General features: G+C 38.7%; 1 protein-coding gene across 1 annotated transcript; it reads right to left on the bottom strand.

Annotated features, from left to right (window-relative positions):
* Positions 1-418: 418 nt before the first annotated feature.
* MPHOSPH9 (M-phase phosphoprotein 9) lies at positions 419-23144 on the bottom strand. Its single transcript, XM_008941748.1, has 20 exons — positions 22888-23144; positions 20906-21029; positions 18817-18907; positions 17481-17596; positions 16951-17073; positions 15718-16154; positions 13893-14051; positions 12716-12803; positions 11710-11925; positions 10706-10753; positions 10270-10334; positions 8627-8728; positions 6845-6982; positions 6021-6193; positions 5077-5241; positions 4627-4747; positions 3777-3880; positions 2734-2945; positions 2124-2192; positions 419-838 (listed from the first exon to the last, which is right to left on the bottom strand). The coding sequence occupies exons 1-20, from the start codon at positions 23142-23144 to the stop codon at positions 737-739; spliced, it is 2910 nt and encodes a 969-aa protein (XP_008939996.1). The 3' UTR covers positions 419-736.
* Positions 23145-23478: the final 334 nt, after the last annotated feature.

The raw sequence follows: 23478 nt of genomic DNA, 5'->3' as shown, positions 1-23478 counted from the left end.
AGAGAGTCGTAAAAGCGGCACGGCACAAATCCCAGTCTGGCAGATTAAAGCAGGAACTTGGGTTAAGGAGTTCCAGTCCCAGGGGTATCAGAACTCGCTGTGGCTGTTGGGAGACAGCACATAAGTCAGAGCAGTATCCTCCTGACCTGGCCAGTGGCAACCCAACGAGCAAACCACGCGCCGCTCTGCCGCCGGCCAGCCACGACAAGAGTGTCGCTCACAGTTTTGTCACAAGGAGAAATATCCATGTTATAAGGTTTTCATTAAAAGGATTTACCATATAACAGTAGTTCTCTTTAACACAGGTCATTCATGTTGCCTTTTGTATTAAAGTTCAAAATTTCTGACTGGCTAGTATTTACATCATACCATAAATATTTATAAAAGGGTGAAGAAAACCAAGTGCAAAAGGATAACACCATCATTTTCTGAAAACAAGCTGCCTTTTAGTTTCTTATTCTTATTATAAATTGAATATCACTATTTAAAAATAATTACTATTTCTAAAAATATTACAATACAGGATAAACATTGATTTCTCAGGTGTAACAAAAATATGTTTAAAATATAGGTGGCTGTTCGAAGTACAAAATATTGCTGTTTGTAAAGGGTAACATGGTTGTAAAACTACTGTTGAGGGTTTATAAAAATACAAAACAATTTGCATTTACTGAGTGCATAATTACATATTAGTGCAAACAAAAAAAAAAGCATATTTGCATTCAAGGGAGAATTGTCAGAGATTTGCAGAGGTACGTAAAACATGGAATCTTTTCAGAGTCATGCGGATGGACCCCAGATCTCTGTTAATCCTTTCCAAGCGATCTTCCAGGGCTTCCTAAAAGAAACAGTTCAAGAAAAAGAAAAAAAAAATTAAAAAAAAAAGGATTTAATAACACAACAAACCCCAATGACCCTTCTAAAATGCCAGAACCATGATTATTCCCATATTAGGCTGGTAACCTTTTGGACTCTTTACTAGCTTTCTAGTAGCACCCAAAAAACAGAGCCAGAACTACAAATTTGTCATTTTATTTTTAAACTGTTTCAGGTATTCTGTTTTGGTTTGGTTGGTTGGGTTTTGGTGGTTTTATTTTTTTTTTTCCATGTAACTCTTGAAACTCCATGAGACAAAGTTGCCCAGAATCAGGACAGGCTGATAATGAGAGAGAGGCATTTAGGAAACGTGACTGCTGGAGCAAGTGAGAGTATTGATCTACTGGAATGCAGTTTTACTTTCAGATTGATAAAGTGATAAGCCCTGGGATTACAATTTAGGAAATGCTCAAGTTTTAGGCTTCACAGAGACCTCTAAAACACAACTTTGACACACTTGTTTTTATTAAAAGCCTGCAGAGCTTTCCAAAGGCAGCACTCTCTGTATTCCACCTACATGACTTACTTTTGCCTTCTTTTCTGCTCTATACTTTCAAGTAGACAAAACTCAACCAGCCAAAACCTAGACTTTGCACTTTCTTCTGCAGCACAACATCCTCTCTACAGCTTCAGGGATCTATTTCATAGTTGCTGAATTTTGTGTACTGCCTTTATTTCCCTCTCTGTTATTGCAAGAACAGACTATTCTAGCAGTAATTTAGAAAAAGGCATTCCATCTACAGAAAATAAAAACTATTTTCTTCTATTTTATAGAAGAACAGTCTTCTGTAAAAAGTCTTATGCAGAATATACACCACTGTAGTATGTATATGTATGTATACACACAAACTTTTTCCTTTATCTGTGTGTATATATATATATATAGACATAAACAAAAAGGTTAACTTGTGGCAGGAGAGAGGAAATGAAATGTCTGCAGGGCTAATCACTCTTTTCTGAATCACCTGCATGCAAACTATCCAGGTTTGCACCCTTTACATAGCAATTCAGAGTGTGTTTATAATTAACTTGCAGTAATTTCCTGATTATCTTCTAATGCAGTAAACTCAAGAGAAAATCTTTCACACAGATTGAAAATGCAGCCATTCTCAGGAACAGCTCTCAGTGGTATGGAAAAATTCCCACAGTAATCACACTTAAGATATAGAGAAACTCATCTACACTAGACATTCCCAAATTGTGGAAGAGCAACTTCAGAAAACAGTCACATGTAGAAGCTTTTTCACCTGATTTAATCTTGCTTGCAAGGTCATTCTCCCCCCAGAAGAAGGTATTCGACTCAATGCAGCCTCAATCTGATAACAGAAAATACTACAGCTGTAAGTCACAGTTTCAAGAGCCAACACCAGGCTCCCTGATCTACCCTAGGAAAAGAGGTGAGGTGTGCAGGTGACAGAGACACCTCCAGTCCTGTTGTTAAACAACCAATGTGACTGTAACACTGGGCCATACAAAACAGATTGTGAATGTTAACACTCACAAGCAGATCCTCTCAGGGACCATTTTGAAGAGAGGGCTCTTATTTGCCAGAATAATTTTCCTTCTTTGAAAGGCTGATTTAAAGCATTGTCCATCAAGGCAAAAGGTGAATCCACTCCAACCCTTCCATTCAACACTGTGTTTATGTTAAAGAGATTCTCCTTTAATGAGGCTAGGGACAGAAGAGGACTGGAAGGTGGGAAGCAGAGTGAGGAATGCCAACAGCACATTCCCAGGGTAACACCAGAAGCTGTGCCTGAATTTCAGCCACATATCGCATAGGTGTACAGTCACCTCCCTCACTTCTCTTAAAATAATTATGTTTCAACACAACTTTAAAATAAAATTAATCTTTGCCTGTAGTTTTTCTTGAGTCAGCTCATCAAAGAGCCTCTCTGTTTCAGCCAGAGTCTTAATCCTTGCTGTGTATTTGAAGTCCCCCTCACAAGGCGACAGCGCTGGCTCGTATTTTGGAGCTGCGCTCCTCTCGTCCCAAGCTGCTGCTTTCTTCATTCCAGGATTGATGGGTTCAGCACATGAGCCATGTCTGACACCTGAATGCTGCCTCCCTGCCAAGAAATTAGGGGTCATCTTGTTAGTTTTGTAATTGTCTGTGAAATTATTACACAGGACAGAAAAAAACCCTAGTAACAAGAAAAGCAGCATGATCTTGGAAGTCCATAAACTGTGGACAGTGAGTAGCAAAGCCTCATGAGCTTGCCTTCAGCAAACCTTCCAGAAGAACTGAAAACATTTGCATGGGTCACCTGTCAAGTGATCTCTATAACACAGCATATTTTTTCATTAACAAACAGATTACTGTACTGTGCTAATTCGGAATTACTTTTACTAGTACAACATTTTTAAATATTGCCAAGTAGAGTAGTTGTCATGAAAACACCAGTTTAACTGAATGCATTAATAAAAACAAAAGCAAAACATTGTGGCAAGAATTACCAGAGTGAGAAAAGATTTGGTTCAATCAATCATTTAAAAATATCTTAAACAACTGGCTTTATTCTAGTTACTCTTTCCTATTTATAATGCAACATTTAGCAACAGAATTTTATTAGTATGACCACGTACTTCCTAATAGAGACCCTGCTAAGATATGCAGTGTACAACTGAGTTAAGCAGAGAAAAACATATGTCCCTGCTTTCTCAATTTAATTATTTTGGTTGTTCCATTGTCTTAGTGCACACACACACATACATAAAGATAAAATACTGTATAAATTATATTTCTCTGCCTAGAGGAATAAAACAAGACTTAGAGGGATTTTAAAAGTTGGACTTCCCAAAGTGTCAGCTTTCTATTCAAGCAGCCATCACCAATGTGGAAGAAATTATGGTTAAAGAAAAGATAAAAGAACCATTTTCCCCCCACTTGGACAGATTACCTTCTGCATCATCTAGTGAGAGAAACTGGAGCCTTTTTCTTGGATTACTGTGGTGTAGAGTAGATGTAGGACCATTTTCTAGGTCATCGAGAAGTATATCAAATCTACAGAGCAAAAAGTGCACAACAATTACTTGCTAGAAATCATGTATCAAGAAATACAATAGTTTCTACTTTTTCACCTTCTGGTTAAACAAACAATTGTTTTATAAAACAACACAGGCATTGTAAGTCTTCCAATTACCACTCATAGTGGTAATACCTACCCCAATATGCTCCTGTTGGCACACACCAGAACACCTCTTGCATGTGACTTTCTTTCAGAAGCTGACCACCCTGTCACTCCCAAACTCAGAGCCCCCATGTTGTCATCCTCAAGGACCAAGTGGTGCTAGACATTTCTGCTGCCTCATGCACGTGTCCTGTGCTTTCATCTCACAGCTCAGGACATTCTCATACTCTACAAGCCTTGCCAAGCAAAGACCTCTATGGAGACTGAAGTATTTAGTACAGTTACCAGAAAGTCAGGTTTAGCTACTTTCTAACACTCTTGTAGATGCCATGACAGGTAGGTAGATATTACTTTCCACTTTCATTACTTCTTTGTCACTGGTCAACGTTGCATCAGTAGTAAAGCCAACATCTCATCTTGGTGAATGCTAATGACAGGAGATCTTTCTAGATTTCTCTTGCCAGATTTTAAAAAGTAAAACTTAGTGTTATATTCAGCCATCATCACATCACTCGTTTTCTAGGACTTTTAAAGAACAGGAAATGGCAGCATTGAGCCTGCTTAAACTACTGCTGCTATAACAATGATCAGAACACAATTGTATGCACGAGACTTGTACCTTGTCACTGTGTTTTCAGTCTTGCTAAGCAAATGGCTGAATCCAGGAGAGAGGTTTTCTTTTGGAGATCGTTTTGGGCTGTATGTCACAGACACTGGTGCCAACATTATCTCTCTACTTGCTGCAAAAGACAAAGTATGTTTAACTACCTAAAACTTCTCCCAGTGCAGCATCTTCCAGTTGTGATCAGATGCTTACATCTTAAAAGAACGCTTCTCAAAGTGTCTACATGTTTATTTAAATTAGATGAAAAGTGCATTGCAACACAGAAAAATAAACTTGGAACTCTCATGTTTTTCTGTGATTGTAGACAAGCTTCCCCCACCCCCCCAGACTATCTGTTAGGATAACACTGGGATTCTAGCTTTGTTTTCTTTCTTCTAGAGCAGGCTGTTATTATTTGCTTCTACTTTTTGAGTAGCACAAACCAAAGCTCAGAGAAGCACACACTTGGAGTGCTGGGTTTCCTGTTGGCTGGAGGGAGGGACGACGACCTCTGCCCAGAAGGGGAGCTGAACCGCTTCGGTCTGTGCTGCTCTTTGCCTTTCTCTGGGGATCTGTTAGCAACCAAAGAAGCTTCAACAAACCCAACAGTCTGACGTCGATTTGATGTTTCTAATGAAAAGGAAAAAGTTATGATATTAATCAACCTTTTTCAATACAAGAGCTCACAAATACTCTCCTGTACTTGGCTTTTACCATACGATGACTGCGCTTAGCCTGCCCCATGTCTGCTCTCTGGGCTGGTTTGCTCAGGTCTCACTACCTGCTCATCATATTCATGAAACAGGGTAACTCATAAAAAGAGATGCTTTGTAGCATGTGTGGGAGAAATTATGCTAAAAACCCACTGATTTAATAAAGAGAGAGTGGAAAGCTGGGCAGAAGCATCTTTGGGGAAAGAGGGTTGGAGCTTTTGCCTAAACCACACATACAAGCATTTAAGAAAGCCTCAGTGTTTTCCAATTACAAGGCTTCCTAAATCAATGTTGTTAGAACAGCTCACTGTAGTCCTATAGTCACGTGCCAGCTTTTAATAACAATCTGGTACAACACCATGAGGACAAAACTAAAATGGATGTACAGCCAGCCAGAGCTTTGTTAGGGCTCCATTATGTTTATAAATACTGAGATATTCTTAGAAAAAGGACATTAACTACCCTCTAGCTTGAGACCTAACAGCAACCTTTGCATTCCCTCCATTTTAAACAAGTCACTTAGCTATATAATTTTGAATTTTCTTTGGAAACTCCAGAAGTTGGCATGCTAAAACTGTTTTTATCCCACCACTCAGGCCTGATGAGACTTTAATGCTGAGAATAACAAAACCAGAAGACATGCAAACAAAGAAAAGCCAGTAAAGACAAGTTCAGGATTATAAAAATAAAAGTTACTAGCTGATGGCTCTTCTTTCTCTGTCTGTGTACCCCAGTCTTTAAATGCTTTTCCTTCTTCAAGTTCTTTAAAGGCTTTTATAATTGGCGCCTCTGACATCTCATTTTGTTTGTCTGTTGTGTTTGTTGAAGAGTCTTCTTGTGAGGAGTCTTTTTCAGGAGGAGAATGGTACCTTAATGTGAGGCAGCAGGGAAAAAAAAAGGGATCACGTTGCTTTACTTAATTTCATATATCCAAATACTAGCTGAATGAACAAAAACCCAAAGAAATTAGGGTAGGTTTGAGATTTACGGTCATTGAAATAAGGGATTGTGTTATAGCCAACTCAAGAATCTAAAAGTTGAACAGCATGAGTTCAATCTGGGGACTCAACATGTTCTTAGAACTAAATACATCCCAACAGGAGAAACTTCTAAGGAATAAAGAAGGAGAAATTACACCCTAAAGTACACCTGAAACTTCACCCTGGAGCAAAGCTGCAGCCAACAGCTACAGCTCACCTCCAACACAACAGAACACACTGGGTCCAAACACAGAGCTGGACACGAAATGGAGACTATACAGACAGTGGTGCAAGATGCAGCTGAAGCCTTCTCATATCCCAGGGCAGGTACTGCTGCTGCTTGCTTCATACGAGGTTAGCAAAGGAGGAAAGGAAGCTGGTTTGTTTTAAGGAACTGTATAACATTGAGAAAGTTTTTTAGAACTCTCTATTGAACAACCACAAAAATCTAAAAACATCAATCTATTCAATTCTGGATAAAAGTATTTTTACAAGTATTCAACTTTACATCACAGCAGAGACTGAAGAAAATCAACTCACCTAGAAGGAATATAAGTGTCTTCTAATCTGTTATCTTTGGGGCTTTCCTGGGCTTCCAAAGGCTGGCCAGTGAAGATGGAATATTCTGCTCCAGGTATCAACCACTTTCGTCTGCTGACATCAGGAGTTGCCAACTTGCTGTGGGAACAAAAAACTTCAAAAATTATTAATGGCCTTTGAATTCTTTGCTCTTCTTTTGTTTTTAATATAAGAAAAAAAAATATCAAGACAGTGCCGTTATTTATTCTAATTAAACAGAAATAATAATAAATATAGAATAAGCATGTAAATACTTTGGGGAAGTAACTGCTTTTTTAAAACAAATTTGTAAAGTAAAAATAAAATTATGGGAAAAAAAAAAGTTGAGGTTTCAGTCTGCATTATACAACATACTCAGGATGTAGAACTCAACAAAGATGTTCTTGTAATTTAATGCTCCTTACTCAGATCAAGGTTTGGGTAACAATTAATTCTCAACTAATTAAACAAAAATATTTCACTGCAGATTACTCCAACAGTTTAGAGCATCTGACATTAGCTTTCCTTTTGACATGATTTATTAGCAAAATAAAATCCCCAAACATTAAAAAGTCACTGTTGATGGCCTAAGAGTGATAAATATTAACTAATCAGGATCAATGATTATATTATTATCTTGAAATAGCTGAAGAAAAATGTTACTTTTTTCTGGATTTTTTTTTTTTTAAACACACAGGAAAGTCAGATAATTAGGAAAAAAGGATTCCTGTTTACACAAGCTATGAACCATAACTACTATTCTGTAAACCTATCCTGCTGTGCAGTTGATTGGAACGAGGCTTTCTTTGTGCCTTTGAGATCAGTTAGGGATAGATTAACTTCCACATCCATATTGGCCCTGACATCCTCCTCCCTCATGAACATAGTCTGCCATGTTCAGCTCTTCCTTTTCTCTGTTCACTGTTGAGGGATCTTGTTCATAAATAACAAAATAGGTCTAAATAAAAATCTGTCCCTGCAATATATTAATTCATAAATGACTTGTATCTTCATAATCATCAAAAATCAGATCTCCCCCCCAAAATACTACTGCTCAGTATATAATAAAACACATTATCATTTTGTGCTTCACAGTGTCAGTGCTGAACTGGGGAAGAGGCACCAAAGAAGCCAGAACTAAAAAACCAAAGGGGGACAAAGCTTTTCAGGTCTTTAAAACATTAAAACAAACAAAAAACACACAAACAAAGAAAAAAGAACACAACCAACCAACCCAGGACACAGGCCAGCTTTAATTTCCTTAACAATGAATTAACAATTTAAACTAGAATGAATTCACTATTTAAGCTTCAATAGTCTGAATTCACAATTCAAACTAGAGTAAGCATCATAATTGAACTTCACTTTACTCCCAGGATACCTGTACAAACTATATACAGAAACATAAAAAGTAGTAATCAGCCTTTCAAATCAATGACAACGACACAAAGAAGACCTCCAATGTCTGATTGGACTATTGGATTTTATTCCCAAAATCTTTGTTGAGGAACTCCTACACAGCTGAGAAACTGAGACACAAACAGTTATTTGGGAAGACTAGAGACTGTCTGCCAAGTCACACGTATCTATCCAAAGTATTTATGTTTTTAATAGTCTTGGCATGTGAAGCCTCTGGATTTCAGCATGTGTTTGTCCAGTTTACCCTACAGACTGACATCACCTTGATCCATTTTTAGCCAAAACAAGTTAAGAAGCATTCTAAAACACACGCCCTGTTCTCACACTGTGGGAGTACTCACTCACTTGGCACAAGAGGCTCTGAACCGATTCTCGGTTACGTGGCGAAGTTTCAGCGTATTCTCATGTTCCACCTGCTTGAGCTGAGCTTCAAGCCTTGAAATTGTCCTAATGTGGAAGCAGCAAAGAAGCATTATAAATGACATAAAAGATACAACATATTTCTTAGAATTTACTCGTTTTTATTGAGATATCCTGGGTGAAGCAGAAGAGCAAAAGCAACTACATCTTTATCTGTCTAAACACATATCTAAACGTGTATTTGAATTCTAAATTAAATAAGCTAGGTCACCTAGCTAGAGAGACAGGAGCAGGAGATACTGCTGAGGATCAAAGCATTCACCTCAGAGGGGCTGGAGAGAAGAAAACAAGGACATTTTTCCTCCCTGAAATGATGTATTTATAGGAAGGTCTCCCTGACTCTGGATTTAACGAGCATCTCTGTCTCCTGCATGTGTCTCAGGTAACTCCACCAATCTGCTGCTCAGGCTCTGCAGATGATTCTCCTCTCTCCCACATACTGCAGTCCACACCTTCAGTGAACTAACCCTTGGCAATGCAACACAACCTTAGGCATTCCCCACTCAGAGAACAGAAATGCAGGGCCTTGGAACAGGGTGTCAAAATCTCCTTTTCCACTACAATTTCCCCAGTCTGGAATGGTCCCTACCTGAGAGTCAGGCAGGAAAAAATAGAAGTACCAACAGAAATACTTGACTGAACTGTCCCTCACAATATCTTCATTTCCTCAACAGTCCCAATAAAAATTGAAGGCAGAGTGGATCTGGCTTCCTTCTATTCCTTTCTTAAATGGTTCCTATGCATTATTCTTGCAAATTCAGGTGATCTGAGCAGCAAAGAAAGGGACTGTGACATATCTCAAGTATCCTATTTGCTATTTTTCTGTTTTTGGCTGAAGATCATGCACAGGCTTGGTGGCAATGACACTTGGAATGAATTTTCATGTTCTCTCCTCCCACCTCTCAGACTTTCCTGAGCAAGTGTGTTGTTTAACACCACTGACATAGAGTGGCTGAGAAATCCCAAACCAGAGGAAGTGTTTGTAACTGTAAATCCCTTTGTGGTCACATACATCTTGCCTAGGGCCTACCCAGCAAGTATAAAGCTCAATGGATTTATCTTCCTCCAGCCAAAAACATCAATGCAGCTAACACAAGGGACATCCACAAGAGATATTATTCCTGCTCTATAGACAGAACACCTTTCTGTCCTTTGCTCACGCCTAAGAGCCATAACCTTGAACAGCAAACTCCTGGCAGCATCCTGGCTCCTGAAAACCAGAACAGAGACTGGTTAGCTGAAGAGGGGGGTCACTGAGAGGACAACTGCAGCAGTGGAAGCTTGTGCAGTGGACTGGCTGGGCTAGCTGACTCACCAGAAAGGAAGCAATTTACTGCATCCCACTGGAAGGAGTTGTGATTGAGGAAGTAGGAAAAAAATAACCCATAGCCTAAAAATAACAAGATTTTTACATGGTATACAAAGTAACATAAAGCAACATGAAATGCTTCCTAAGCTGTAATTAATCTTGCATGATCTACAGCCTTTATAATCTAGGAGTAAATGTTCAGGCCACAGTCTGTGCTTCATGTTGTTAAAAAAAAGTAATAAGACAGTTTCACATTTACCTTTTCAAATCAGAAATCTGCGTGTTTGCATCAAGCAATTTGTTTTCAGTTGCATTTAATGTATCCTACAAGTACACAAAGAAAAAAAGTAAAAAGCCTAGAAACTACAATGTATTAAAAGAAAAATGAGTAACTCTACATTAGTCTTGAAAACAATACATTAAATACACTTCCTATTTGAAAGGGAGGTCCATTCAACTTCTTTGGTTTTGACTTTGCAGTATTTTTGCTCCCTATGACTGGAAAACAACACCTTCCAAACTCTTTCCTTTTCCCTCCAAGGCTCTGAAGATATAGTAAAAAGCTATTGCTTAAAATAAATATGGGTCTTTCAGTTTGATCTTTTTCAAAATATTTAAGTTAATTCAGTTAATATTATGGCACTTTATCACCTATCTTTCATGTTTGGTTTTTTAATTAACTAGCATGCACATACCTTTACTCTTTCATGTTCTTTCCCAAGGGACTCGTATTCTCCTAAAAGCTAAAACAAAACACACAAACCCACACTGAGACCATATACAATTAAGTTTTGTTGACTGCTGTAAAATTATCTAAATTGCTTGTCTAACATGCAGAAGCACTACAGGGGATACAGAGTGTACTTTAACAGTATTTCTTAAGTTCTAGCATCTTCTAATTGGAACAACAAATTATAGACAGGACAAGAGGAGACAGAGATAACTACACCATGTATTTCTAATTTTCAAATAATTTCTCTCTAAAGGAACCAAAGGAACTGAATGAATCATAAATTTCCTCACTGACTTCAAAGATGAGTTTGTATTTTTAGGTTTTAATTGTAAAAAAGGAGTTAAAGCATGAATTAGCTTTTCCAGCTAATACCCATTTTGCCAATCCATTTAAACATTCTGTAAAGTTATCGCTGAAGAATCACAAGAATGATTCCTTTGATTCAGTGTAAAAATCATATACAATTAGCAGTTTTAGCAAGTTGTGAGTACTTATGAAAAATTCAGTGCAGCCCTACTAAGAGGGGGAAAATAACTTTAGAAAATAAAATTTCCTGTAATGCCTCTAAAAATAAAGTAATAGCACATAGAGTAATAAAACATCTGAGAGAGACGATAGCCCTACTAAGAGGGGGAAAATAACTTTAGAAAATAAAATTTCCTGTAATGCCTCTAAAAATAAAATTAAGTAATAGCACGTAGAGTAATAAAACATCTAAGAGACGATGACAAGTGTTATCACAGCAAGTACACACTTGCTGCCTTAAAATTGTTTTTAAATATCTATTAGGTCCATAGTATCAGCTAACAGCTGGCATACTAAGTAGTCAGCTGAAAAATTCCTGATCTCTCAGTGGGGCACTAAGACTTTACACTGATAAGTTTGAGCAGCTTTCCGAAACATCCAGGACTTGTGTTCCCAACATGCCGTGCTCCTGTAAACACCACTGCCCATTTCCTTACTTACATTTTGAAACATTTTATTTTCTTCCTTTAGCCTTGTATTTTTATTATCAGATAACTTGTAGGCCTTTTCAAATGCTTCCTCTAGATCTTTAAGCCTTGATTTCAGTCGGCTGATGGTGTTATCCTTATCTTTATTACTCGTGCGCATTTCTTCAATACGCTCTTGCAGAACTTTGGAAGTGTTACTGGCTGCATAAAAACGTTCTCTCCAATCTGCCTGTAGCAGAAAAAACATTCATTATGATGCTTACCTAGCAGATTTTTTATTTCACTACAAACCCTGATCTAAAAATCACCTAAATAGAAAACAAGGGTGCATCTGTACGTGAACCGAACAAGATTTTTGCTCATTTCTGTGATTTATAAAGAATGAAAGACTAAAAGCCTAAAAGATATTTCAAGTCCTATAAAATAAAAACATCTTGAGGTTAGGTTTCTAATCCCAGCTGAGTGTCTTGCCTCCCAGCATAGAAAAATGTGTATAAAGGTTGAATGAATTAGTCTCTCAGGTGTTTACCTTTCAAGACAAAGTGTCCTGTGCTTTGACCAGTAAATGCAGCTATGGAATCATAAGCAAACTGGTCTGCCCTAGCCAGAAAGATTGTATAAGTATATATATTAGAGAATAATTTTGCCTCAGTCCAGATGAGATTTGCTTTTATCACAGCTCTAACATGAAATCAAAGAGAAAGTAATTAAAACAAAATAAAATTTAAAACAAAATCTGAAGAGACATAAACATCACAATATTTCACTCTTAAACTCAGCTTGATCCCTGCTCAGCTGGAAAGGTTGTTCATAAACAAAAGTGATGATAATTCAAGTAGGGAGTCAAACTCAGCTAGTAAGCTACACTGGTGTAACATCCTGCCTGATGTCATACATGAAGGAGAAAGGTTGAAAATAAAAAGAGAAAGATATGGAAACACAGATCAGCTTAATAGTGAACAAGTGCATTCTCTTGTCCTTTTAGTTAAAGGGAACTTTATTTAAAAACAAATACTTACCACTTGCTTTTCTAGCACATTATTCTTATTTTCAAGGGCTTTTATGCGAGCACTTGCTTCATTCAGAGCTGCATCCAACTGGTCACATCTATTTAGAACACACAGATTACAAAAATCTCTTGCAATTTTCGAGTAGTAAATATACATTTTATAGCCTTCTTTCCTCCCTCAAGCATTCTCACAAATTTTGGTGCCCAGCCTGTGACCTCCTCCCTCAGTCTTTGGCTGCTGCAGCCTTGCCCAGTGTCTCTGCTAGGAAGGGCTGTGGTGCTGAAGGAGGGCAAGCAGCAAACTGGGAACACGTGCAGAGGCTCCAGATGGCTCTGAGTGTAAGAGCTGCAGAACCAAAAGCAGCTCAGAGGCAGCAGAGCAGAGTTCCACTTCAGCTAATTGATGATGCTGTGTGATAATTAATGACTGAAATCACATCTCAAGCTACTTTACCTCAATAATTGACTGCTCAGAAGTCACTTTTCATAGTTAGAACACACTCGTGCTGCAAGGCAAGTAAAAAAAGAATCCCAACTACCCACACACTTTTTCAATTACTCTGGAGGGCATAGATTTTTGTGAAATATTTTAGCAGTCTAAATGTCTAATATAATTAATTCTAGTCAAAATACATATTAAAATCATATCAAGCTTCTATAGGTAGCAAACATTCAGGCTGTATGGAACATGTAGTTGAATCACACAGACTCCAGTAGTAGTATGTGTTCAAAAAGTGTTGACTGGCAAAGGGGCTTTATAAAGCTACCAGAGTAGCTGGTAGTGGTCGTTTATCATCTGCAGTTCTGACATGAGAGGTGAAGAGGGATGATGTTCATCAGCCTGACAGGCGAGAGCAATCTAACAACACAGAGAATTCCATTACAGATTGCTCAGGACTACCTCTGCCTGCTGGCTTTTCTTGAGTAAAATTTACACTGCCTTCAGGAAAAATCAGGTCAAACAAGACCTCTGGTCCAAACATTACACTTTCTGCCTAACAATAATTTTACACTGATCTTAAACAGCTGCATCAATGCAAAATTTATATTTAATAATAATATCACAGATGCATGAAATCTTCAGAATTGAAGACTGACAGAAACTTTTCAAGATATTCTAAAGAAGCACACTCAGTTTTTAATGTGGAAGGAATATAACCTACCAGAGGAATCAGGACAAACAGTACCTGTCAGCGAGATTTTGATTGATTTTCTTCAAGTCTTCAGATGAAGCAGTTCTCTGGCTTGCCTCCAGCTGCTGTTTTAAGCTCTGTATCTCAGAGTCATAGTAAGCTCGTAGGTCAGCTATATGTCGAGCATGTTTTTCCCTCAAGTTCTGTCTAATCCTAGTTTCAAAATTAAGAACAACAACAACAAAATTTCCAGCTCTCCACGTGACCATGCACTGCTGTATACAATGAATTTCACATATAAAACTCATACAGAACCTTTCTGCAGTCAAATTAAAGCAAATAAAGCTTTGGCATCTAAGGCAGTGGTGTCAGACACTTAAGGCTTGCATAGAGGTCTTCACATTTATACAAATATTAATAACAACACAAAATCATAGAATCATTAAGGTTGGAAAAGACCTCCAAGATCATCAAGTCCAACCATGAACCCAACACTACCATGAGTACTAAAAAATCTCCCCAAGTGCCACATCTACATGTTTTTTTAACCCCTCCAGGAATGGTGACTCCACCACCTCCCTGGGCAGTCTGTCCAGCTGAAACCTCCCCTGGTGCAGCTTAAGCCCATTGCCTCTCATCCTATTACCATTCCTCAGGAGGAGACACCAACACTCACCTCACTCCAGCCTCCTTTCAGGGAGCTGTAGAGAGCAATGAGGTCTCCCCTCAGCCTCCTCTTCTCCAGACTGAACACCCCCAGGTCCCTCAGCTGCTCCTCACCAGCCATGTTCCCCAGAGCCCCCTCCAGCTTCCTTGCCCTTCTCGGGACCCACTCCAGCCCCTCAAGGTCTTTCTTACCCTGTGGCACCCAAAACTGACCCCAGGATTCCAGCTATGGTCTCGCCAGTGCCGAGTCCATGGGCACAGTCACTTCCCTGCTCCTGCTGGACACACTATTTTTGATCCAGGCCAGCATGCTGGTGGCCTTCTTGGCCACCTGGGCACATGCTGGCTCATGTTCAGCCAGTTGCCCATCAGCACCCCCAGGGCCTTTTCTGCCAGGCAGTTTCCTGCCACTCTTCCCCAGGCCTGAAGCGTTGCCTGAGGTTGTTGTGACAAAAGTGCAAGAGTGTTAAACCTCATACAATTGACCTCAGCCCATCAATCCAACCTGTAAACAACACAATATTTATGAAATGCCATAGAAATCTCTCCTTTGCTATGCACTAGAACTGATGCATGTAAAATTAGAATAGAAAAGCTCAAAACATTAAACTATCCTGAAACTATGACCCCAGCAAAAGCTCTCACACATGGAATATGTCATGTCTGCTTGTCCATGTGCAGATCACAAAAGCTTCAACAGTCAAGGGGGGATATTTATTTTTAGTAATTCTGTGCTTCTCCCACCATTTGACTCTAAATAAGAAAACATAACCCCCACAGAACCTTGAAACTCTGCCTGAATTATCTCCCTCCTACAGCCTAAGAAGAAAGAATGTGTTTTCATTTTAACATAGAAATAACCAAAGCATTAAAGCATTAAAAATTGTTTTGCCTTCCACTTAAGGCATTGACATGCACGAAAGACAAGAGAACAAATGTTGTGCCTTAGATTAAACACTATGGTCTAAAGAAGATTAAGACTAAAGAAAGACAATTGTAAGAAGTGGAAAATTACAGTTCTATTTATACGCCATCTGTATTCTTCTGGGGAGAAAGAAACAAAAAGAGGAAAAAGAGGAAGAAAAGCAGCAACGTTCATCTATGTTCTAAGCAAACAGAACTCAGGTATTTTGTTCATTTTGTTTGTATTGTTGTGTCATTTTCAGGAAAGTATCAACTCTACAACTTTTAAAAAGGAAAAAAAATTACTTACTTTGACATTACCACAGGATCTTCAACAGATGCCACTGAAAGGCTATATTCTGGCAAACTGTTGTCAGCACACTGAGTAACAGAAGATGGAGTTAGAGTCAGGGTTTCTTCCTCCTCAGTGTTGACTGAAGTATCACTAACAGCATCCACATATGCCATTGGGAAGGGACAGCTGCTCTTGTTTTCCTTTTGGAATGGGTGACTTCTCCAGCTGTCCAGGTGCACAGCTCTGCTGCTAGGAGGGTATTTTGGAGAATCATCTAACTGAGATGAATTGCTTGTCTGTGAAAAAGAGTCTGTGTCACAATGACTTGAAAATCCAGGTTCTGCCATAGAGTCTGGAGAAAAAGGAGTAGTGTCTTCAGGAATACTGAAAAAACGGCGTCCTGGGTTCTGCTGAGTTGGTTTCATATGCAGGGTTGGGTCCAACGTCAAGATCTAGGAATTAAGTTAGAGAGGTAAAGCAAATTGTGATTCAACTCTTGTTCTTGTGAATGGAATTTATCTGAAGACATAAGTAATCTATGTAATGCATTGCAGGAATTATATTGAATAGTACTACAGTAACTTGGTAACAACAAGGTGACAGGACCTGTAAAGCTTAGATAAAGATTCATATTCCAAACCTTTGCAACTTGAGTTTCTAAGTTTCCATTAAGAATAAAAGACACATGTAACATCTGTAGCTGCCTAGAAAACCTCTGAAATTTCAGTTATGTAAATAGAAGGACTATGAAGTCTGCTTGTAGGTTGAAACAATACTTTTGTACCACTAGGGAAAGCCCTTCATGGATTATATAAACAAGACAGTTGTATAGTAGCCACCATTACTGGATTTTGTACGAGACTGAAAGCTGTATGAAGAAACAGATCCGACAAAGAACATGCCCCCAACCTGTGCCTCTTCTCTTTCACGGGTGGGAAGAACTTATCTTGTGGGAGGCAGTAAGAAAGCCCTGCTCCTGCGCCTGCAGTTCCACCTGGATTTCACCAGCTGCAGCCTCAGCACAAGCAGATTCGTCCCTGCACATCCTCAAGGTTGTGCGGCAGAGGTCCTTGTTTACTCAGGGCTCTCCTCAGCTGGATCCTTTCCCGATCCCATCCATCCCACGCCTGCCAGAGTTGCTGTTCCAGCGTAATACTGGAGATGGCAGCATGGGCCAGGTAATGTGAAAGCAGCCTGTAACGGATCATCCCTTCCGACTGAGACACGAAGTAAGGACATGAACGTTACCTCTGGTGGGTGACTTGACTGGGAAGGTGGCATAAAATTCTGGTCTGGCAGCTGCTTGTTCTCCTTTTGTCTCTTGTGATAAATATCCTTCAATGAAGATAGCTTCGTTTCATCAGGAGAAGACTTCAAAAGGAAAAGTTGCTACATTAGTTCATCTGAACATAATCCTCTATCCCCAAAACAGATAAACAAGTTGTCCTGTGGGTTTAGCTAATAGGTCAGTTCAGAACAGAAGGCAGGTTTATTCAATGCACCAAATTTAAACAAGGATCTTTAATGAGGCACACACCTCTTTAATATACTAGTTACTCTTTTCAATTCCCATACACACTATTTATTTTAAATGACAAAAGGTCAATAAATTCCAAGTGGCTTTAGAAGGGTAAATGAATAATGAAGACACAGAATATCAGACTGGGCTAACAAAAGATTTCTCACAGCAAAGTTATCTTCTGGAGGGCTGATTCTTTCCACCATAGAAAAAAAGCAAAGACACTAAACTACTATAAGGCAACTTTTAAAACATGTACAAAATTTACCTGATCTGGTGAGACCTTTGTGGAGAAAATATCAGCGAACTCATTTCTGAAATTCTCTGGTAAAGAGTGATACATCTCCTTTTCATCTAATTTCCAATATGAAAGCCCTGAATAGAAGAAACAATCAAAGAAAAAAAAAATAATTACAAAGCTCACTGCTATAGAGTAGAAATCCCTACGATCCATTAGTAAGATGTTACTTTGCCTGCTAACAAGAATGCTGTGTTAATTATTGCTTACAGATCTGTTACCAGAAGTTACAAAAATCTCAAAGCAATGCACAAGCAACATAATCAGTATTCCACCACACAGCATCAGTAATTAAAGTTATAAATCAGTGAAGACACGCAGGTTTATTCTTTGGTGCTCAAGGAACAAATCCTCATTTACAACAAACTTTTATATTTCTACTCATTCCAGTATAGCACTTAAAATTTGCATTGCCCAAGGAATAATCCTGAGCAGACACTTGCTACTACAGACCCTGGTTTGGTACTCAACAGCATTCTACAGCATGCAAGATCACAGACACCAGGACTAGACACAGTCTCAAGCCCACTTCAATTTCTTGCATGTGTCCCTCTCTCAATGGGTTGTGAAGCAGCAATAAATATACACAGTTTGCAGGACTGCATCTCTGTGCCCCTGTTTGTTACTGAAATGAATCCACCCTGTTGCAATCAAAATATGTGAATTAGGTTTTTTTTTTCTTTTGTGAAAGACAAACAACACAAACATCTCCACCCCCATCACAAAAAAAACCAAACCCCCAACCACCCCTTGCGCACACACCCCCTCCAAAACAACAAAAGCAAAATCATACTAAAACCCCAAAAAAACAAAAGCACATGTACTCCCCTCCCCAGCCAAATGCCACATTACACACTGAATTATTTTGTTTTTGTCTATTCACACAGTTATTCAATCATGCCCTTGGCTTACAGGAATTCTGCCTCTGTGGCCATGCACTCCTATGATTACTCGACCAACAATGCTCATATTTGAAATATCATTTGATACCCCACCATGACTTTAATAGTAATTACATTATGAAACAGTTTTAAACATAAAGCTCAACTTTGAAATGCTGAGAAATGTGAAGAAAAGCATTGTCACAAGTCCTACATCTGCCAGCAGTGAGAGGTGGGAAGAACCATCAAACACAAGAGCAAAAAAAGCAGAACTATGCTGTATCAAAGTTGAATAGCTTGTCAGTGCTCAAACCCTCCTCACCTCCCCAAAGTTACTGGGGCTGCATTCTGGTCAGAGTTTTAAGAAACAAGAACTCAAAGGAAAAGGAAACTGAAGTACAAGAAGTTAGCTGTACCTGAAGCTTCAGACACTAGGGAATTCGGACTTTTATTTGGTTGGTTGAGGTAAAAAGTGTAAGGTGGCAAAGCAGCATCAGTAAGGTTTGTCTAAAATTACAAAGGAAAAACAAAGTTGTAAGGGAAACTGCAAGACAAGGGAAAAAAAAAAATCAAAGTGTACAATGGCATGTAAATGTTATTAGTCTTCTTAAGCTGAGCTTAAATTTAATTACACAGCATGACCCAAACATATACTGTTTATATTCAGGGTAATGGCAGTCAATCAGGGAACTAATCTAAGCCACATGATTAAAAGATAGTGATATTTGTTAAGTTATATGCCTGTCTACTTGTGGACCATCTTTGAGATTAACCATTACAAAAACACCCATTTTGGATGGACTTCTAAACTTTCTTGCTCCTTAAGAGGTGTAAGTACATAGAGGGATGACTTACCAACAAAAGTGTTCCAACCCTAAGACTGGAATTTGTTACATTCAGCTGTTATGACTCCACCTACCACAAATCCAGAGGTAAACACTACCACCTCAAATAGACAAGATACTACATACCCTTCTCCTCATCACTCCAAACTCTCCAAGCAACCTCCCTAGGTAATTACAGAAACTTTGAAAAGGGTGGGACCAACACATGGAAAAAATAATTCACATGATTTAAGATTTCCTACAACTCTCCTCTTTCTTAAAGGAAGAAAAGTAACTGGTATAAGACAATGGCGTAAGAGCAACTGAGTGAGGGCAGCTAGCTGTAAAATGGTCATCTCACATTGCTCTTTTCTACCACACTTCTTTTTGTTCCATTACAGCAGCTTAATAGGTTAGTTGGCAAATTCATCCACCTCATACAGCTGAAGACTAAAACAGGATAGTACCCTTTTAGTTAACAACAGTAAGAAAAGAAAGATTTAGAACTAAAGCTTTTCAAGTTTTTGCATGAAGTACCATCTCACCTCAAGGCTATTTTGTCCCTCTTAATGTTTTTATTTAGGGATTCTCCTTTGCCTAAGGAGAAAGAAAGGAAAATGAAGGGGTATCAACTGAATTCTTACAAAGGAATAGAAAGATAAAGATATTTTCAAAAGCTGAGAGAAAAGTGATAATCCACAGCAGATAAATTTGACTCCTGGTTTGAAATATCCCCTTAGAGTAACATCCTGATTCCACTGACAATGGATTAGAGAAAGCAAATGCCAACAGCTACTCTTACTCTTTCTGGGTCACCCTCAAGGCAACTACAGTAAAGAAAACAGACCCTGCCTTGAATCAAGTGGTTTGTATTTGCTAGTTCTCCTATTCTTTTGTAGGTGGAGTCATTCACTGAGTTTCAGGATTTTGTTTTTCCTTAAATATAACATAAGGAGATAGGTTTATGACAATTAATATACTAGAAATATTTCTAAAACATGATAGTGAGATGTATGATTGTTACCCAATCATGTTATAATCTGACCCAAAGGATGTTTTGCATGTGATTAAACTTCTCTCCCCAAAATAATCAGATTTGTGCACATACACAATTCCTAACTCAATATAATGGGGGGGAGGGAGGAACACAAACCAAATTCTTCTGAAAAGAAGTATTTTGAGCTAATTCTGCAGTCACAGCAATAGGCATTAGTGCAAATGGTTCTAAAGAGCCAATTAGATTCCTAAATGTCTATGGTGAGGTTTGGTTACTTTTTGCAACTAGTGCTGTAACTGACTGGAGTAGTTCAATTTAGCCAAGCCACAGTCAAACACAGACATAAAGGAATGTATTTTTCTTATACAAACAACACAAAAGGAAAAAAATAAGTTTTGATTTTAACATAAGAGACTGCTAAGGACACTAAAAAAGCCCAAACCAAATGGAACAATAATTCCTGCAACTTAAAATCCTAATCTGGAAGAATAACATCTGCCCTGAAGAAAGTTGATTAATGGCTCCACATGTAAAGAGTTCTGGTAAAAGAGACATTAGCAGCTGAAGATGCTTCCAAAAACTATAGGATGAAAGCACATGTTGAATTACAACATACTATAACCCTGGAAACATACCAGTGAGAAGAATAAAATTAGAAAAACATCATAACAAAGAGAGACTTACATTCTCAAGTGGTAGTTTCTTTGCTTGCTCATTTTCTTGCATAGAGTTCACACATACTTCTTCAGCATTTATTCTTTTGGGTTGGTTTTGTTTCAATTTTTGTGCCCATGATGTTAAAGATTTACTAGATGATAAGAAACACACACATATAGCATAAGTACATACACACTTTTCAGTAGAGAAATGAAATCAGTTTGTTCTTCAAGGTGAAACATAGGCACTAAACTCCACCACCTTTGTGTGTTTTTGAGAAACTATGAAGTAATTAGAATTCATTAGAATGCTGAAGTGGTTTAGGGCTTTTTTTTTTTTTTTTTTTCAAAATTAAACAACCATCACCAAAAAAAGCCCCCCAAAAAAATCACTGAAAGGAAAGGTGCTAATTAGCTGCACCTATAATCAGAATGGGTTTCCTACTAGGAAAAAAAAAAGTCATAACAAATTGCTCCATATTTTTAGTCAGACAACTACTTCTTGGTCTGTCCAAGCAGGTACTAATAGAAACCACAAAATTAAGCTGGAGTGTAAATGCAGCAGTTTTCTCATTGTGTTATCAGTCTCATTGTAAGGATGTCAGCTAAGACACACTGTGGATGCCTTCCAACTCAAATCTTCAAGGATAAGAAAGGTTGAAACAAGATGTAGAAGAAAACAGAAGAGAAAAGCAGAACAGAAATAAACAGAGACATCCTGAAATTGTTCTTAGCAGCAGATGTGGAACAGTTTTCCCATCTTGTTAAAAAGTGACACTTTGAAAAACTACCTATTGTCCCAGCTTGGGACATACACCAGAAAGAATCAAAAAAGGTTACTACTAAAATTAAAACAAACAAAGAACCCATCAACACACACAGTTTGGGCTAAATGAGCTATTCCACTTCAGTTTGAACCCTTTCTTCCTTCACAATGAGTTTAACACAAAACAAAAAGCAATTTAAAAAAAAAAAAAAACAAACTTATATTATATTATAAAAAGGACAAAAAGAAAAATCACACACACATGATTTCAAAAGTTATCTTAGAAAGGTTTTTTAAACTAAAAAAACCTCTTGAATTGAGCTCTTTAAGCTCCCCAGCAGCCCATGAATTGCAGTTATGCCCCACATGGGGCTGAGCAACATGAATGAAACACTGGAATAAATCCCACCAGAAGGGATGGAAAGAACACACACAGATCAGTGGGGTTATGATCTACCCTATCTGCAGGGGTAACACATTTCCAAATCAAATCCTTCAAAGAAAGCTGGTCCTGTGTTTTATTACATAGTAACAAATTGCAAGTTCATTTTCCCGATTCTTTGTTTTTCCAGTAGAAGGTTTTTATCTCTGCAAACTACTATCAGGGGCTCCCAGGCAACACCCTGCCCACCAGACTGCTGACACTGCCCATGGCCACGTGAAGCCACCAGCACTACAGCCTGGTCTGACAGGGAGAGTCAAGTGCATTGTTAAACTCTGTGCAACTAGAACAGCACTTGATCAGTATTATTGCCAAATCCACCCACCTATTGAATAGGAGAAAACAAAGATCAGCAAAAATCCCACCCAAACAGCAGAAAACCCAAACCTGTTTGGCTGTTGTCTGATACAATTTATTACTGTAATGCATACATATAAGTTGGCAAAAAAACTGTTGAGCACAGTAACAAAATATCAGTCATATAAAATTTGTGATCAGCACCTAAAATTCTGGTGTGTGGGTAAACATTATATGCAAACTGCATGTTAGCTCATATCTGCAGAAGAAAGTGGGTTTTCAGCTTTTTCCCCCAGTGTATCTCCAGCAGATAACCACTGCAGATACAAACACGCATCATGTGGAAAACACTCAGCTGAACAAGTAACTACCTACCAAGCAGCATGGTATTTTTTACACTCAAGAGGTTCCATTCAATTCTTCCACGTTTCCAGTTACCAACAGCTGTGTATGGCATGAGGACTGTCTACAATAAATTAATGCATTAAGAGAGTTTATCACTTACCCAGGCTTTGTTCCACACTGAGCTTCATTGACTTTTCGTTCCGATTCAGCAGGCAAAACTAAAACATCGTTCATTCCAGATGAAAAATTCTCCTCTGTTTTGGGGGGCAGAAGTCCTGGTTTATTTTGAACACTGGCTAGGGCTGCACCACCCTGCCCTGGGGAAGTCTCCTCGGCGCAGGCTGGGCTCTTGCTACCCCCGTGGGATTTGGGGGGGCTCTGTTCCGAGGCAGAAACGGTGCCATAGCCACTGCTCATCGAGGCGTCGGTGGCAAAACACTCCTGATGCAGCTCAGCTGCATTTGCCTGACTTTCTGCCTCGTTAGATCTAAGCTGATTGACCACGCACTCATTTTCTTCAAAGATTTCAGAACGCATCCCCATTTCACTTCCTAGTGATGAAAAAGGGCCTCTAACCTTGGCAGGGAAACTCTTGCTCCTGCCAGCCCCCCGGCTGCTGCTCTGCAACTTCACCAGCTGCCTTATCTCATTCTGAATCAGCTGTAGAAAAAGAAAAGGCCAAATGTCTGTGAGATCATGCCACAAATCACATTTATATTTTAATGCATCTGCCATTCATGTTATTAGTGAA

The sequence above is a fragment of the Merops nubicus genome, unplaced genomic scaffold (assembly GCF_000691845.1).
Source record: "Merops nubicus isolate BGI_N331 unplaced genomic scaffold, ASM69184v1 scaffold13166, whole genome shotgun sequence".
Lineage (NCBI taxonomy): Eukaryota > Metazoa > Chordata > Aves > Coraciiformes > Meropidae > Merops > Merops nubicus.
The sequence above is the reverse complement of the archived record's forward strand: the minus strand, read 5'-3'. Positions and strand labels throughout refer to the sequence as shown.